At 37.8% G+C, this 16,956-nt stretch overlaps 1 protein-coding gene across 1 annotated transcript in view; it reads right to left on the bottom strand.

The window, feature by feature from the left end:
- ITGBL1 (integrin subunit beta like 1) overlaps positions 1-16,956 on the bottom strand; it is a 153,415-nt gene that overhangs the window by 7,938 nt on the left and 128,521 nt on the right. The window contains exon 8 of the mRNA XM_009644540.1: positions 13,213-13,329. Coding sequence (XP_009642835.1) covers positions 13,213-13,329 — 117 coding nt within the window. The remainder of the gene's footprint in view (positions 1-13,212; positions 13,330-16,956) is intronic.

The following is a 16,956-nucleotide window of genomic DNA, read 5'->3' as shown; positions in this document are numbered from 1 at the left end:
GGGAAAGAAGGACAGGTAATGATAAGTGAAGGAAAGGTCAAAGAAACACTAGAACATAGGTCAAAGATAGAGTCCCAAAGCTATAACTGATGTTTAAAAACAGGAGGGAAAAAAAAAGATTAAATAGAATTTTTGAGAATTATTTGTACAAAGTTTAATAAAAAAGGAAAATATGTTGAATAGTAAACTGAGGGGGAAATCTGGCCAGAAAGAAGGGAAAAGTGACAACAAATGCAGACAAGAACACAGAAATGGAAAACAGAAGAAAAAGAAATGTCTCCCAGCCAGAATTACACTTTTCAACCTTGAATGATATTTCTGCAGCAAAGAAGATCATTCCTTAGCTAATCAGTTTACCAGGCTTAAAAGAAGCAAATTATACATACCGGTGACTGTTGTCCTACCCTACCTGCTATGTAGGGCAAGGGAGTGGAAATGAGGGGACTGAGATAATTTGGGAGCATGGGCTGGGAAGAAGGGAACAAGCAGTAGGAGTATCTGGCAAAGCACTGAGCTGTAGGATGCAGAAAAGCAAACCAGCAATTTTGCTTTTCTAATTCGTGCACTTCTCATGAGGCAACAGTGCAACTTGACATTGTAAACTGGGAGGCAGCACTGGTAGAAGCCGAAAGGACAGACAACTGTAGTTTGCTAGAAGTGGAATTCCTTGTTTTACTGGTGGCCAAATAGTTTACCAATTTAAATTAGAAAATACTGGAAGCTCCAAAGTCTTGGAGCTGTTGTTTACAGCATTCTAAATGTTCAGAATAATTTTTGTACCCCAGACTGTGTATTGATCTTTTTTTTAAAAATCTTACTACCTATACAACTTTAAATGCTCAGTAACAATGGCACAGTCCTATTATGACCGTATTCCTTCCTACTTTTGCAAGTGACATTCAGCAATCACAAATGTACATATATGCATTTAACATATATCAAATACTACAAACTGATAACTAGCAACAATAGAAGCTTGATGCTACTTCAGCTTCTGTGTTAGTCTGGGAAATGCAAACTATACTACAAACCAAAATACAAAAGGTAGAAAACAAGCATATATATTTTCCCATATCCTCCTTCCAGGTAGATGGCATGCAATTGTTTACATTAACTTACTATAGCTAAGCCTCTGTCAGAGCATTTTTATCTGCCTTATTTATTTTTTCTTAGTAACACACAGATTAGATTTGAGAATAGCTCAACCACTGAAGAGCAAAATATACAACTGGATGTCAGTGTTGGAAAGTTATTTGTGAAGATACAAATACTTGTACTCATTTTAGCAACAAACAGTAAGAAATCCATGCTGATTTCACTGAGAAAATGATTTTGTATCGTTTTTCTTGTACAGTCATTATGACTTTTATAGAATGCAGAGACTGATCATGTCTGTAAAGCCTTTACACACGTCAAATAAAAAGGTAATGAATAATCTATTAATTTACAGCAAACAGTTTACAGTTTACCACATAAAATTGACATGCATTTTTCTGAGGTAACAATTCCTCTCCTCCTGTATGCCATATAAATCCTCAAAACATAAAGGATTCTTTTGTCTCAGGTAATCCATTCTACCAAAACAATATTTACACCTAGCTGACACCAGCTTGGGCAGCTGCAGCTCTGGATGCCTCATCCATCGGTGTTGTGAGTATGCAAGTGCAAGTTCTTAGCCCAATGCTCGTTGACTCCTAGCTGTCTTCTGTGTGTGATAGCCTGTGACCAACTGCTTGACATGGTTTAGTTGTCTAGATCCTCCTTGCAGAGGCTCTTTACATTTGTCTGAAGATGTCCAAAGAAGCTGACTGAAAGGAAGGGCCAAAACATTATAAGCAACTGCTTTCAGTTGAATGTAATATTCAAAGTACATCCAAAGTGTCCCAGTTTCATTCCAATGAATCACAGACTCTCAAAATTATGAGCAAGAGCAGTATCAAAAAGGTGCTCATTTTAGATCCAAATATAATTGCCTTTGTAGAAGAGTATAAAATTCAAGAATACAGCAATCATAGAGCAAAGGGGAAAAGAAAAATCTCTAACTGAAGAAGTCCAGCCCAACTGAATTGGCTAACATGTTAAAATACTGATTTAACTATTTCAATTAATGGAAAGTGTTGTCTATCATCAATTCAGACTTAACATCAAACACTTAAAATCACAAATAAGTTGTGCCTTGCAATGGCTCTAAGACTATAGGTCTTAATTCATAAAAACCTATGTTAATGAATATTTAAATAGATAACAGAATGTTTTAAACATTGATCTCCAATCAAGAAGAAAAACTGTGATGGGGAAGAGGCAAAGGAGAGAAAAAGGTGATGTTAAAGATACTATCAGTTTGTTTAGAATTATCAATAAATCCAATAACCGCAAGATTTAAATATGAAATGTGAATGCAGCAACCAAGAAAGCAGTAAACAGATTACTAGAAGAGGTCAATTATAACCCAAATCAACCCAAATGAAACTGGACACAAGGATGAGTTATTTCTTACCATGCTGGCAAATAAAACTGTGTGGTCGTGGGAAACTTCAGTTTAGGACTCCTTATGCAACTGTTGTCAGAGTTCCCAAAAAACCTGCATGCTAATATTCTAATACAAAAGTCACCACTATATGGGAACGTCAGCATGATGAAAAAGGTGAAGTAATCATTGCAGAGGAATCTGGTTCATCTCTGTAGACTGATAATAACCAGATGATGTTCACAAAGGGCAAGCTGAGGCCAGCCCCAAACAAAATTTGGCACCTCAGGAGAACAAGTTGCTCCGAAAAATATAATAGCATAAATACATAATAAAGTCAATATTAACCAGAAATGGGTGAAAAAATCTTCAGCTATAAAAATATTAATTTGACTGTCCTGTATGAAGAATTTTTCTGATAGTCCAACAACATTTTTCCACAGAAAAATCCACCCAGGTCTAATGGTGGAGAGATGCTATGAGTTAGGAATGAGAAGGCTGTACAGCCAAAGAAAGAAAGATGGAATAGATAGCAATCAATATAAATGAGAAATTTTGTTGTGAATAAAATGGACATAATAGGAAAAAAAAAACAGGCACAAAAATCTATAACTGGATGAAAAATAGGAACATGAAAAATCTCAGCACAGTGCAGGATCCCTGATTTAGAACAATAGAGTAAATGAAACAAATATTTCTCTCTGTATTCAAATAGAAACAGGATTTTCTATTTCTTTATTACATGACTATGATAAAGAACTTTCCATTATACTATTCACATAAGAGAATATTAAACAACATCTATCTGGGAGAAATATTTCTAAGTGAGCAGGCTTCATTAACCTGCCCAAATATGCTAAAAAAGTTGGTAAAAACATTGCTGGATCACTGATTTTTAATTTTATTTTTATTGAATACCAGGAGAATGCTGTAAGACTGGAACAGTTGTGACAACTGCAGTTAGAGAAACCTAATGTAAATAGGAAGTGAAATACTGATTGTCTATTATATTTTCATAATAGGTCACCAGGTATTGTCCAAGTCTAATAAAGGTGGACTGTGCCTCCAGTTTGAGCAACACAACAGGCAGGCAGCTCAGAAAAAACTTCAAGTGAAACACTGAACACTGCGATGAAAAGGGCTAATGCTATCCTCATATGCATATAACAGGAGAGAAGAATGTAGGAACTGAAATGAGTAGGAACATTTAGAGCATTGATGACGTGAACATTAAAGTCCTGCAACTCACTGTGATATCCATGTTTGAAGAGATTTTGAAAAACTTGGAAGAGTTCCAAAAAGTTCCAAAGAAAGAATTCAAAGGGCAGAGAAAATGGCTTGTTGAGAGAACTTCAAAGATTTATATCTGCTTAGCGTATTGGAGAGAAAAAAAAAATAAAAAAAAAAAAGCTAAATCTTTCATCAGGATCTGAACTGCCTTCTTTGAAAGTACTAGAATGGGGATTCTCAAACTACCAGAGAAAGACAAAGCTGCTACTGACAAATTCATTTGAGAAACGAAACAGCATTTCAAACAAGGATGATGACTATTGGAACAAACTTTCTAGTGATGTTGGCATGGGCTGCACATGTCTTAAGAGTCCTCAGAGCATGGCCTTCTCAGGGACAGGCTTTAGTCACCCACAGCACACAGCCTTCGATTTAGGGGAAGCCTGACTATAGTGTAATGGCTATTTATAGCCTAATATACGAGGTTCAACAAATAAGCCCCTTGTGGTTTTGCAAATTAGTATCTATTAATCAACTTAAATGTTGATAGATTATCAATTCCTTTACTGCTCATTTCAACAGAAAGATTAAATTAAAATGCTTTTTACAAACCTAAATCATATTTTATGCTACCTGAAAAGCTAAATGAACTACGTACCCTGTGCATCTATGTAAAGTTTCAACCCTTCATACACCTGCACAAATGTCTGAGTGACCAGGACAGAAATCTTTAGTGCATTTAAAAGAAAAATTAGGAAAGTAAAATGAGCTAAGTAAAACCAAATTAATTTAATACAGAATATACTGTGCACATTAATACCTGTACTGGCTACTCTAGTCACTCTTGTATCTAATTCAATACCTACTGATCCTTTTGAATTTATCTGTTGCTGCCCCTGGATGTGCCTCAGAGCTAGGATAAAGTAGTTAAGTGCAAGGATGCAGGCATTCAATCGTTAACTCTCTACTTAGTGTTGTCAAAATAAACCCCTAAATTACACTAGTTTTATGCCAGGTGGACTCTGACTTCTCCACTAGCTAGTATAGTCATTTTCCCTTTTTTTTAGCGCCAGCTTTACCCGGTAAGCATGTTTTTGAGCTTTTTTCTCCAGGAGAATCAATTGCATTTTTCAATAGCATGATTAAAATTCTCTATTAAATAGTATAAAAATGTCTAGTGAATTCTGTAACCATTATATGTATTTCAGATTCCTCAGTGAAAAGAACATGGTCCCTGCTCTGAAGACTTTTCAATAGAAAAGATGAAAAAACTGTTGGCTAGGAAATAACTATTATTTTAACATAACGGGAACCACAGAGAGATTATGGGTTCAATTCAAATGCCGAGTGCCATCTGACATACCCTAAGGTGTCAAAGACATCCCCATGATGGTGGCAGCTATGCAGGGATCCCTGTGCCCTTGTGGAGCCAAGCTGGAGTCAGGCAAGGGTAGTCTTGGGCATCAGAAATCATACAAGGTGCCTAACTTTAGGCAATAGAAGACTTTGAAATTATGTTGCAGGTACCATAGCTCTGAGGAGCTATGGTACAGTCAAAAGTTGAATTCGTATTTCTGTATTTTCAGACCAGTCAGTGCCAAAAGCTGTCTTCAGCTGGGAGATAGGCTGGTATTATTTTTCTCTCCTAATTGGCATTTTAGGTATATTAGACAGTTCCACAAGTTCCACAGTTCTATATACTTCTGTTTCTGTGAAGCAATATTAGTGCAAGAAATGAGGAATTTTTCTGACAGCAACTGCACCATAATATTAATACTTGGCTTTGCTTAATGAAGCATAGCATTAATCATAACTCTCTCATTTTTATGGTTATGGTCTTATTGGTCCTCATAAGAACACACTATCTGAAAATACATTTCTGCTTCACTGACTAGATGACAAAAATAAATGTCATTCATGATTTCTGCAGTATGGACCTAGAACTTTCATAAAAAAAAATTCACGGTTTCTGTTGTATATTTTTATCCTATAATAATGCATAGTTATGTTTAAAAAAAAAAAAAAGGTAGGCAGTATTTCCTCTGAATCAAATTACTTAGCCTGGCTGGATAGTAATGAAAATTTTATATGCAAAGGAGCATGGCAATTAGAAGCAAGTAATACCAGCCTTTTGAGAGGGAGCACTTCCACTGTATGCCCTGGTGATGACTGTGATCCTAGAATCCTTCACTAATTGTAAGAATGTGATGTTGTGGTGGTTTGACACTGGCTGGACGCCAGGGGCCTACCAAAACCACTCTATCACTCCCCTCTAACTGGGCAGAGGAGAGAAAAAGTAAATCAAAAGGCTCGTGAGTTGAGATAAGGACAGGGAGAGACCATTTTATCAGTTACTATCATGGGCAAAACAGACTCAACTTGAAAAAAAAAATAGTATCAATCAAAATCAGAGAAGGAGAGGAGAAAAACTGCTAGATCTTAAAAACCTTCCCCCCACCCTTCCCTTCTTTCTGGGCTCAACTTCACTCCCAGCTTCTCTACCTACTCCCCCCCAGTGGCACAGGGGGACGGGAATGGGGGCCGAGGTCAGTTCATCAAACGTCATCTCTGCCACTTCTTCTTCCTCACCCGCTCCGGCGGGGGGTCCTCCACGGGCTACAGGTGGATATCTGCTCCACCGTGGGCCTCCATGGGCTGCAGGGGGACAGCCTGCCTCACCATGGTCTTCACCACAGGCTGCAGGGGAATCTCTGCTCTGGCGCCTGAAGCACCTCCTCCCCCTCCTTCTTCACTGACCTTGGTGTCTGCAGGGCTGTTTTCTCTTGCATCCTCTCACTTCTCTTCTCTCTCCAGCTACTGAGACGCAGATTTTTTTTTTCCTTCTTAAATATGTTATCACAGAGGTGCTTCCACTGTTGCTGATTGGCTTGGCATTGGCCAGCAGTGAACACAGGGAAAACTTCTAGCAGCTTCTCACAGAAACCACCCCTGCAGCCCTCCCACTACCAAGACCTTGCCACAGAAACCCAATACAGATTTGGAAGCTTCTGTCTCTGTTGTAAATGTTTAAAACATCAGAAAGCTGGGAATTGTGGCTTTGGGAATTGTGTATGTACACCTTATAAACCACAGCTTTTCCATTGTTCCCTGCCAATACATAGAGACTTATATTGGAAATTTTAAGACTGGTGTGAATGATGTATGAATGGAAATGTGTAGGTAAGCACCAGAAGAAACACCAGAATGAGAGTAAAAACATGACATGTACTGATAACAAACAACACATTAACAGCAGTAAAACTGAGTAATGTATTATTTTGTCAAACCAGAAGGTCTGCACTCTCGTAAAACAATGGTATGATGACTTTCATGATGACTTGTCAGCAGACCATGTGCTCAATAATAAAGGATGTCAACACAGACACAGCACGTAACTTGTGTCATTCCTTTCCTTGTGAGCCCAACAAGAACAGCACTGTCCTAAGAATGTCAAAAATGAGGAAGCACAGACAACAGGCACCAGACTTGGCTAAAACTTACAGAGGTGAAAGTAAGCAAGATTATGAGTCAAAAGACCAGGTTGGATGGGGCTCTGAGCAACCTGATTCAGTTAAAGGTGTTCCTGCTCACTGCAGGGGGGTTGGACTAGATGATCTTTAGGGGTCCCTTCCAACCCAAAACATTCTATGATTCTGTGATACTATGAAAAGGATGGAACCCTAACTCTCAGGTCCTAACTGACATAAAAGGTGTGTCTAAAAACCAGCTGTTGTCAGTCAAGATGAAACAAAAAGACCTACTGAGAACTTGATGGGTGGCACCTCTTGTCCATCTTCTGTGTCACATACAAGTGATCCTGACCAAACTGCTTAAATCCAGACACTTTGATGCTTGTATGTGGGTTTGAGAAAGTAAGTGAATGAAATCAATGAGAGACTGTGTCTGAGTGGTGAAAATTAATTTACTTGGGGATTTTATAAAAAAAAAAAATGGATTCCCTACAGGTTTAGGATTATATTTTGAGGTGCCACAGCCAAAACAAATAGTTAAAAAGTCATCAAAGTGAATTTGCCCACTTGAAAATAAACAAATCAGACTTCTCAAAGTATTCTATTATCAGCAGTCAAAGAACTGGCTTACTGGGATGACCAGAGGCTTAGTTGTTTCTTAGTGTTTGAGGACAGCACAAACATCCATGACTAAATATTAAAAAGTCTTATCAAACATGATTATCGAATTGGTGGCCCACTATATGAAGCACAGACTGAAATACTGACATAAAACAAAATGGCAGCATCCCTAGAAATACGTAAGGGCCTTGCTATGAGTTACCTCTTACGAGTTACAACCTTTGCTAGTAGCCTTAGTGAAAAACTTACGTGGAGCTTCAACCAGGTCTTTTACTATTTTTGGGGGGGGTTCTTATTGTAGGGTTTTTAAGGAGCATAATCCTGCACCAACCAGTAGCATGCAGAGGACCCAAAAAGGCTTGTTGTTCTATTCCTTCAGTGGTTGCTACTTTGCTGTGACAAGAACTCACAGCTAGGCCAGTAATGGTTCAGGGAACAAATCAAAATGAATGGAGTTAAAAGCATTATCAAATCAATTTCAAATTGATCTTTCTGTTGTCCTGAAATCTTGCTGCCTGCCTACTCTCAATTCTGAAAGAGAACAGAACATAATGGACAACAGTCAACCCAGTGAGGTGGAGCAGCCAACAATGACATCAACTGAAAAACATGACTGGACACAGTAGGGGAACAAGTAGCACTTAAAAGCTCAGGACACATTGCAGCTAGCAGCACAGCCCTAACCTCAGAGGAGAGAGAGAAGTATCTCTCATGAGGATACAAGGTAAGTGAATATCAGGCTTGGTGCACATCAGTGACATAGCTGGGCCGATAAAGAACTTGTGCTGGTAAACCTGTGATTCTCTGGTCATGTGTGTGCACCAAAAAAACTTAACTTGTACATGAAAGACTCAAAGAACCAAGTAAAGCCAAAAAATCCATGATGTTAAATACTGCTGTGGATCAACACTGCAATACACCTGGGCAAATCTTACATAATTGAAAAAAACTCAACTGTAGGGAATGGGCCTTTAGGTAGAACATACCGTTCTCAAAAAGGCTGCATGAGACACCTCCTCCAGCCACAGCATATTAAGTCTCTGTGCAGAGGCACAGACAAAGGAAGGAGAAGATGAAGGAAGGACCTGGAAAGCAGGTTGAGGGATGGTGGTTTCCCCCCTCTACTCCGCTTTCATAAGACCCAACCTAAAGTACTGCATCCATTTCTGGGTTCCCCAGTACAAGAAAGAAATGGACCTGTTAGACTGGGCCCAAAGAAGGGGTACAAAAATGGTCAGAGGGCTGGAACACCTCTCCTGTGTGAAGAAAGGCTGAGAGAGTTGGGGTTTTTCAGCCTGGAGAAGAGAAGGCTCCAGGGAGGCCTTATTGCTATCTTTCAATATGCAAGGGGAGATTATAAGAAAGATGGAGAAGGACTTTTTTCCAAGGCCTGTAGTGACAGGACAAGGGGCAATGATTTAAAACTGGAAGAGAGTAGGTTTAGATTGGACATTAGGGAGAAATTGTGTGTTATGAGGATGTTGAGACTCTCTAACAGGTTGCCCAGAGAAGTTGTGGAGGCGCCATCATTGAACGTCTTCAAGGTCCAGTTGAATGGGGCCCTGAGCAACCTGATCTAGTGAAAGATGTCCCTGCCCACGGCAGGGGGAGTTGGATTAGATGAAATTTAAAGGTCCTTTCCATCTCAAACCATTCTATGGTTCTATGAACCCATTTCTAATAGCAGAGTCCTGTGGAATCTATGCCGAGCCCTCCTGCAACCTCTGTCTTTGTGGAGACGTAATGTCTCTATTCCTGGTGCTGCAGTGATGGACAGCTGAATTTTTAAGCGAATGACTCACTACAATCATGCAGAAACATGGTAATAGGGTGTCACTCAGTTGTACCCTAATTTATCATATCTTTTGCCTCATGTCTTTCTATCATCACATGGACAGCTGGTCTGGAAAGCAAGCTATTAATCAATCTCTGCTGGTCAGAGGAGGCCAGTAACAATTCTTATTCAAATCATTTAGGTTGTCATTCACATTTCTCATTTCAGCATGCATTTAATCTGAAAATACTCATCTTCCTTCCTTGTGCTTTACAGCCACTCAGTGCTCACTGTCAGACCCTGCACATTCACAGAGTCCAGCTTACAACTCTCTGAAGCCAGAGTTACTAGCAAGGGCTTATGTCCTGACAGTGATTGCCTAGGTAGCAACAGTGGTAGAAAAATAGTAAGGAAAAGAAGAGAAAGAAAGAGGAAGGAATAAGCAGTTCAGCAAGAGGTGTCAAGAGGTTCAGGCTGAGATGGAAGCATGGACAAACCCAAAAGGAAGAGATGTGTGTGAACAGATAATTTGCGAAAGGGGAAAGAAAATAAGGTTAAAATTGGTAGAGTCTCTTAAGGACATATGAGAAATACTGTATATCAAAGGAAACATTCAAAATGTTATTGGGGTAGAAAATGATAGCCAAGCAAAACATTGGACAATTACTGAAGAGTAGGGCTGAAGCTATCAGTAACACCAGAGGATATTTAGGATCTGAAAAGTGTAACAATGACAGAAATTCCTACATTTGGTCAGAAACTGTGGGAAGAGACATTTCAGTGAAAATCTTGGTGGAAGTCACAGTGAAAGATGAAGTCACAGAAAATGCATAAGAGGCAAGTGGCTCACATTATGAGTTTGAAGGTGATGGAAGGTGAGGGTAATTCACTTGCTAAATGGCAAGTGAATGGAAAGCTGCAATTGATGGAGACTTTCTGAAGATAAACATTCCTGTACTTCCTAGCTACACCTAAATAGGTGCTGTCTTAAGTTATTGGGGTGGGGGGTGACCTCTTGAGGCAGGTGGATCGGAAGCACAGATGAACACTGGATGGTCAAAGAAAATAAGATCTCAGGATCCTCCAGCAGTAAAAAGAAAAGAAGAGTGGGGGAGAGAGAGGAAGTGAGGGAAGGAGCCACTCCAGAGCTCCAGCAGCCAAAAGAAGGAAAAGTGGTGTATGGAAGAGAACTGAGAGATAAGATTTCTATGTTTGTTAATTTGAATCTCAGCACACTTAACATGGAAGAACCAGACAAGTGCAAACAAAGCAACATTTTGCAGCGTGTGAACAGAAAGAGAGGAAGGGGAAAACAGTTCTTGACTGTAAAAGAATGAAAGTGGATGGACTTGTGCAATATTAATAATATAGGAATATGCTTCAAGGAGTGAATTACAACCAAATCTAAAAATGTCAGAAAATATATTTAGAAATATAATAGAAAAAGAAATTAAAGAGCAACAATATGAAAAAACAATCTGTCATTTTTTTACCACTGGAATCCCAACAGATGAAATCCAACAATTTTTAGAGAGCAGTGTTAGTAGTGGCATGACTGTGAAATGAGAAGACTAAAACTCTAGAGACCAGCTTCACCTCACCAAGTTCAGACAGCTGTGAGTGAGAAAAGATGCTCTAGTCTCCCTTGAGGCACTTCAGAGGTCAGCTCAGACCTTGGTGGATTTAATCGTCACTTTATGCCATGTTTCCTTCTTTCCCTTTACTTATGAGAAAGCCCAGGACAACAGGACTCCTGATTTGGCACTTATTCTATGATTTGGGGGAAAGAATTAGGAATAAGCTCAGCTCCCTGGAACCACAAAAATCACAGGGTGAGCCTTCTGAAGTCCTGTCAACAGACGCTGTCCAGTGCAATTCCAAACACGGCACAGCATTTTCTCATACAACTCCTTTCACCTGCAGAGAATCATTAGTAACTGAACTATTAGATTGAATGAAAGTGGAGAAGTTGAGTTTGCTTGAGACTACAACTGATTCATAAGTTTGTGAGCTGGCTTTCCTTTCTATTCGTTGTTTCAAAATTTGGAAAATAACCTTAAAGCATATGGGTTAAAATTAATTAATTATTTTCTGCCATTCTCTTTGGACAAAGTTATTTAGACTAAAATGGAGAGTTTATTCAGATAAATTTGTTTTCGTGTGATGTGTGTGACCTGGAGCGTCACTGTCACTGTCACACTGTCACTCAGTGTCATCCAGAGTGTCTCCTGCATGGTAAAAAAATTGGACACTGGCTCAAGTGTTGAGGTGATCATTCGTTTAAATGTGAGGTGCTCTAGCCAGCAACAAAAATTAAAATTATCACTGTATCCTTCCTAATAAGGAAGAATGGAATTTTTGCCTATAATTTCCATAATGTGCAATATAATTAGCAGTATTAACATTGAAGCCTTGTCATTGAATAATGTAAAATATGAATGACATAAACAGAGGAGATATTTTTAATCATGAAAGATGATTAATTTTGGTTCCCAGCTACTTAAGTTATAACAAATATGACCCAGCTTTTCAGTGTTTTTATCTGCTTTCATGTCCTTTAAACAAAATTAAATTTAAAATTATTCCTTATCTACGCATTCACATTATTGAATTACAATGAATGTTATAAATTATTATTATGGTTGGTTGGACATTTGAACTAGAATTTTCCATATATGCCTACATTCTGCATGACAAAGACCTTGACGAAATATTTCCGGTAGTCAGAATTTTTCAGGTACACAAAGATTATGAAGCAATATGATTTTTCTTACAGAGAAATAACAAATATATTAAAATGTGCTATTGTTCATACCAGCTACTCTGTTAATATTAAGAATCTAAGAGTAATTTTTAAAATAAAGCGATAAAAAAATCTAGAAAGAGAGCGTTTAGGACAAATACTACTCACCTGTTTTTAAAATACCATATGGTATGTATGCATTTATACATCTAAACTGGAAATACTGCTTAACACATTACTGAAAAATCAACAAGTGAGGTTTTCACTGTCAACATTAAAATAATTCATCTGCAGGTACAATTCCTATGACACTGTATATCAAGAATTTTAGATTCTTTCATAATATTATTTTTGCTACTTTTTCAGAACACAGACATATCACTGTCAGTGAATATGAAATATTCCACTGTCAGTGAATATGAAATATTCAGAAATATTGCTGTTCATTATTAACTTTAGGTAAAATACAACATTCTCAGTAAAACATCTAATACAAACATCTAATACATTTGTACTAAATACAAAGTAAATTTACCTAATTTTTCAGTTTTTCCTTTAAGTGTCTCTATTCTTCTCTAATGAACACCAATGGAAATTGGGATATACTACAGCACTTATATTTATGCTATTAGGTGTATTTAATCTACTTCATTTTTAGTGTTTCTGAAGTTTTAAAATAAACATTCACTAACATATTCAATATTTATATAGCTTTTTTCTTGCAAAAAAATCTATAAGCTATTATAATTAATAAATAATGTCAATAGTCTACAGTGACATCATGTTAAAAAATCAGGTGGAACAGAAAGTTTTAAACTGTCAAGATTTATTTATATTAATTATATTGTATTATATTAATGTTTATGTTATGTTATGTTATGTTATGTTATGTTATGTGAAGGCATACCCCCACAGACATCTCCGTCCGCATTTTCACACTGTCGATCATCACATTCACAGTTCTTGCCATGAATTCTGTTGTCTCCTGGAGGGAAACAAGTGCATTGGCCACATTCACATCTCCCTGTAAGGATAAACAATTGTTAGAGTAATGATTTCAGTAAAAATAAAGGAAATAAGAAACAAAACTTATTCTACACCCCAACCCCTAAAGGCAAACTACAAGTCAGTCCGTATTAATTAAAGTATGCACATAAACACTATTAAAAAAAATACAAACAACAAAACTGCCTCTCCTCCATGGCAACCAGAAGCAAAGTATATCACTATTATGTCTTGGTGGAAACAGCAACAATAAGCAATCACTGGCATTGTATGTTTTTCATATCTCAATTTTGCATAGCAGAGCTATGGCACATGTTTAACTGTATAATTAACCTCTATAATTTATCTAAAATATTTAGCACGTATCTCAGAAACTCCAAAATGAATGTGATTAGAATTAAATAGTCTATGCACAGGGCTATCTAAGGTACTCTATTCATGTAGAAACATAACTCTTCAAATACTCTGTCAGGCATTTGGAAAGCAAAAATCCCTGTAATTTTTCTTGTCTAGACCAGCGGAAACAGAAGTTGAAAGCACAACCTCTGTCAGTCTTCCCTTCCATCAACCTGTTCACAGGAGAATTCTCCAGAGCTTAAATGGGGACTAGACTAAGCCAAACTGCCCCAGATCTTCCGCTCCAAGGCCCTCAGAGCAGTGACTATTAAATAGTTGGATGAGAAAAAAACTAAGATCAAGGACAGTCTTACATTGCACATATATGGGACAGACTCAGTTCAAGGTAACATAGCTTTTGTTATTTCCTAGCTTTTAAGAGTTTGCATCCATATTTTTAAAATTGTTTTAATGCAATACTATGGTTAAAATGCTCCAAATATGACACAAACCATGGATCAAAGTAATACATTTGATGAGCTTGGGAAAAGATACTGTGCATAAAAAAGGGCCACCAGAGACATGGGTTAGGATGCAGAAAAGCCTGTTCTTCTCGATCTAATTTAATCATAGAAGCAGTGAGACTCAACCTGGGCCTGGACACTTCTCTACTGTCTGCAGAACCCAAATTTACAATCAGAGAAACTATAACTACAAAGCAAAAATATCCTCCAAGTGCAGCCTTTCATTAGGTAACCAAACAGTTCAGCATGCACAGTATTTTTTTCATCATTTGCTGAAATATTCTGCTGAATGGGAAAGGACTGTTAAGGAGAACCTTAGTGGGGCTTTTCTAACTGTAGGTTTTGTGACAATAAAACCTTTTAGGTCAAAATATGGCCAGATCATTGTTATTCTATTTTTCTTTCAACATCTAACCTAAATTTCTTACATTTGAATTTTCAAGAAAACCCAGTCTAAATAAGTTGGAGTAAGGGGGCGACCTGACTACTTCTGGAAAAACTGCCAGCTCATTTTATAGCTGCCATACTCTTCATCTTCCCAAGCATCAGTGTACATTGCACTTTCAAGCTGACATTCTATGTGCCAGGACTCAATCCAGAAGGACATTTTATGATCAACTTGAAGTGCAAGAATCTTAAAAAAGACATGATGATAGAGAGAATTAGCAGCAAATACTTCATGATAACTTTATGATATACGTAGTTTTAAAACTATGTTGCACTGGGAATTATATGAGGTTATTCCTTCCAGGAAGAAACTTATTATAGGAAGTGCATCTACCACATCATAAAATACAGTTGTCTTTGGTAATCGCATCAACATTTAAGATACGATTGTCCACAGAATGATTGATGTTATTTGTCTGCATTCTCTAAGCTGCAGTTATTTGCCACGGACAGTTACATTAGCAACTGGAACAAAATCATCTCTCAGGACTTAAATATACAGAAACTTCTAACAAGTCCACCTTGTCACTATTTGGGGCTCTCAGTCTCTCTCTATGCATCCACTTAACAAAAACGTCCCATCGCAGTGTCCCAAAGCACAGTCAGTCACCCATTGGCAGATGATGGGTCCTGATGAACAGAACCCACCTGTTGTGAAGACTCTATACAATAAACAAAAGAACCTTCTTTAACAGCGGTACCCTGGCCAGCTAATGCTATAATAAGGAGGATTCCTGAAGGACAATAAAATCAGTTTAAGCAAGTTGCTTTGAAGAGAGGAGTCAGCAGAGATGGAAAATCCTCCAGAGGGATGAGGGAAGGAAGGTTCTGTAATGAGGCTCCTGCATGTTCTGTAATTAAGCATTACCTCCTGTAATGCTTAATTTAATAAGTCAGAATGAGCTGAGAGCCCAGTGGCTGGTCACTTGCACTGGAATGGGAATAGGTTCCTCTCAGTCCCTGCTGCAATTAATATTTATTCATTTTAGTTAGTGTCCGAGTTTCACCAGCAAAAAAACCTGAGGAATATCCCATCCCTCAGCAGACAGGGCACATTTTTGTCATATAAGAGACACAACCTCAGGTTGTCTTCTCAAAATCAAGCACAAAGGGGATTTAGGCCTTACTTTCTCAATCTTCTCATCTTGGCTAATGAATAAAACACCAATGCATATATTCAAAAAGCCCAAATGCCTTGTTGATATCTGTGCCTCGTATTTTATTTTGGCTGGTTCCCACCTAAGCTCAGAGTATGATTTAGATCACCTGGCTGCAGACCTCAGCAGAACTGAAAGTGTCTTGAAAATGGACAGAAACCTCACTCAGTAAGTGCTCTGGAAAAGGAATTCTCCGAGCTGTTTCTTTACTTTTAAATATTTGAAGATACAGTTACAGTTGTTTAGTACACTGCTGCTGATACTCAGATTATTATTATCCTTTTATTTTACAAACGTGACAAAATCAGCACTAGGAACACGAGAAGTGAATTCAGTGGTGTCACTAAATAATTGCAACTTTGTACTGGCTTAAAAAGTATATTTTACCTCCAAAAGTACTGAGATTTTGGTTAGGTTATGTAAGGTGGACTCACTCTGTGGAGAGAATTTAACAGAGAATTAAAGTCCTTTTGCTTCTGAACAGCTAATTACATAGGATGTGGTAAATTTAAATTTCAAAGGCTCAGTTTACCACCATGTAGATAAACACACAAGTTAACAGCATTCTGCAACAATAAATTTCAGGCTGCTTCCTCGGGAAAACCAGGAGTTGATATTTGCAGGGTAAGTTTGCTTCAGCCACGCTACTACTTAGTCAGATGTATCTGCTACCGAAATAACAGAAGCCACACCTTATTCTGTGACCTTCTGCTCTTAGTTATTGTGATAAAATACTTACCACACAAATTCAGCTGTTCAAAAGTAATTTGAAGCTCACTGGAAGGGATCAGCACTTTACTAAACATACTCTTTCTTTGTCTAGAATAATGGGTTTACCATAGCAACCTGATTATAGAGGGAAAGCTACTGCCAAACATATCCTAAGTTCTCTTTAAATTCCAGGGCATACAGAAACAATTAAACACAGGAGGACTATAATATTCTGCACCTTCTCAACCGTCTGTGCAAGAGCTACACTTTATGAGTAAAAAAGAAACAAGTTCACCTCAGGTATTTTATAGCAAGTGGCTTCCTCTCCTCCTTGCTAAACAGGGACACTAAATTGCATCATCTGATGACTTCAGATGAAGGAATCTTCATGATGGAGGTTGTATTAGCTATCAGCAATGAAAAGCTTTACTTACTTATTGCAATTCAAAATTCCAAAAATAGAATAATTAT

Source organism: Egretta garzetta, unplaced genomic scaffold (assembly GCF_000687185.1).
Source record: "Egretta garzetta isolate BGI_Z169 unplaced genomic scaffold, ASM68718v1 scaffold548, whole genome shotgun sequence".
NCBI classification, from domain to species: Eukaryota; Metazoa; Chordata; class Aves; order Pelecaniformes; family Ardeidae; genus Egretta; species Egretta garzetta.
The sequence above is the reverse complement of the archived record's forward strand: the minus strand, read 5'-3'. Positions and strand labels throughout refer to the sequence as shown.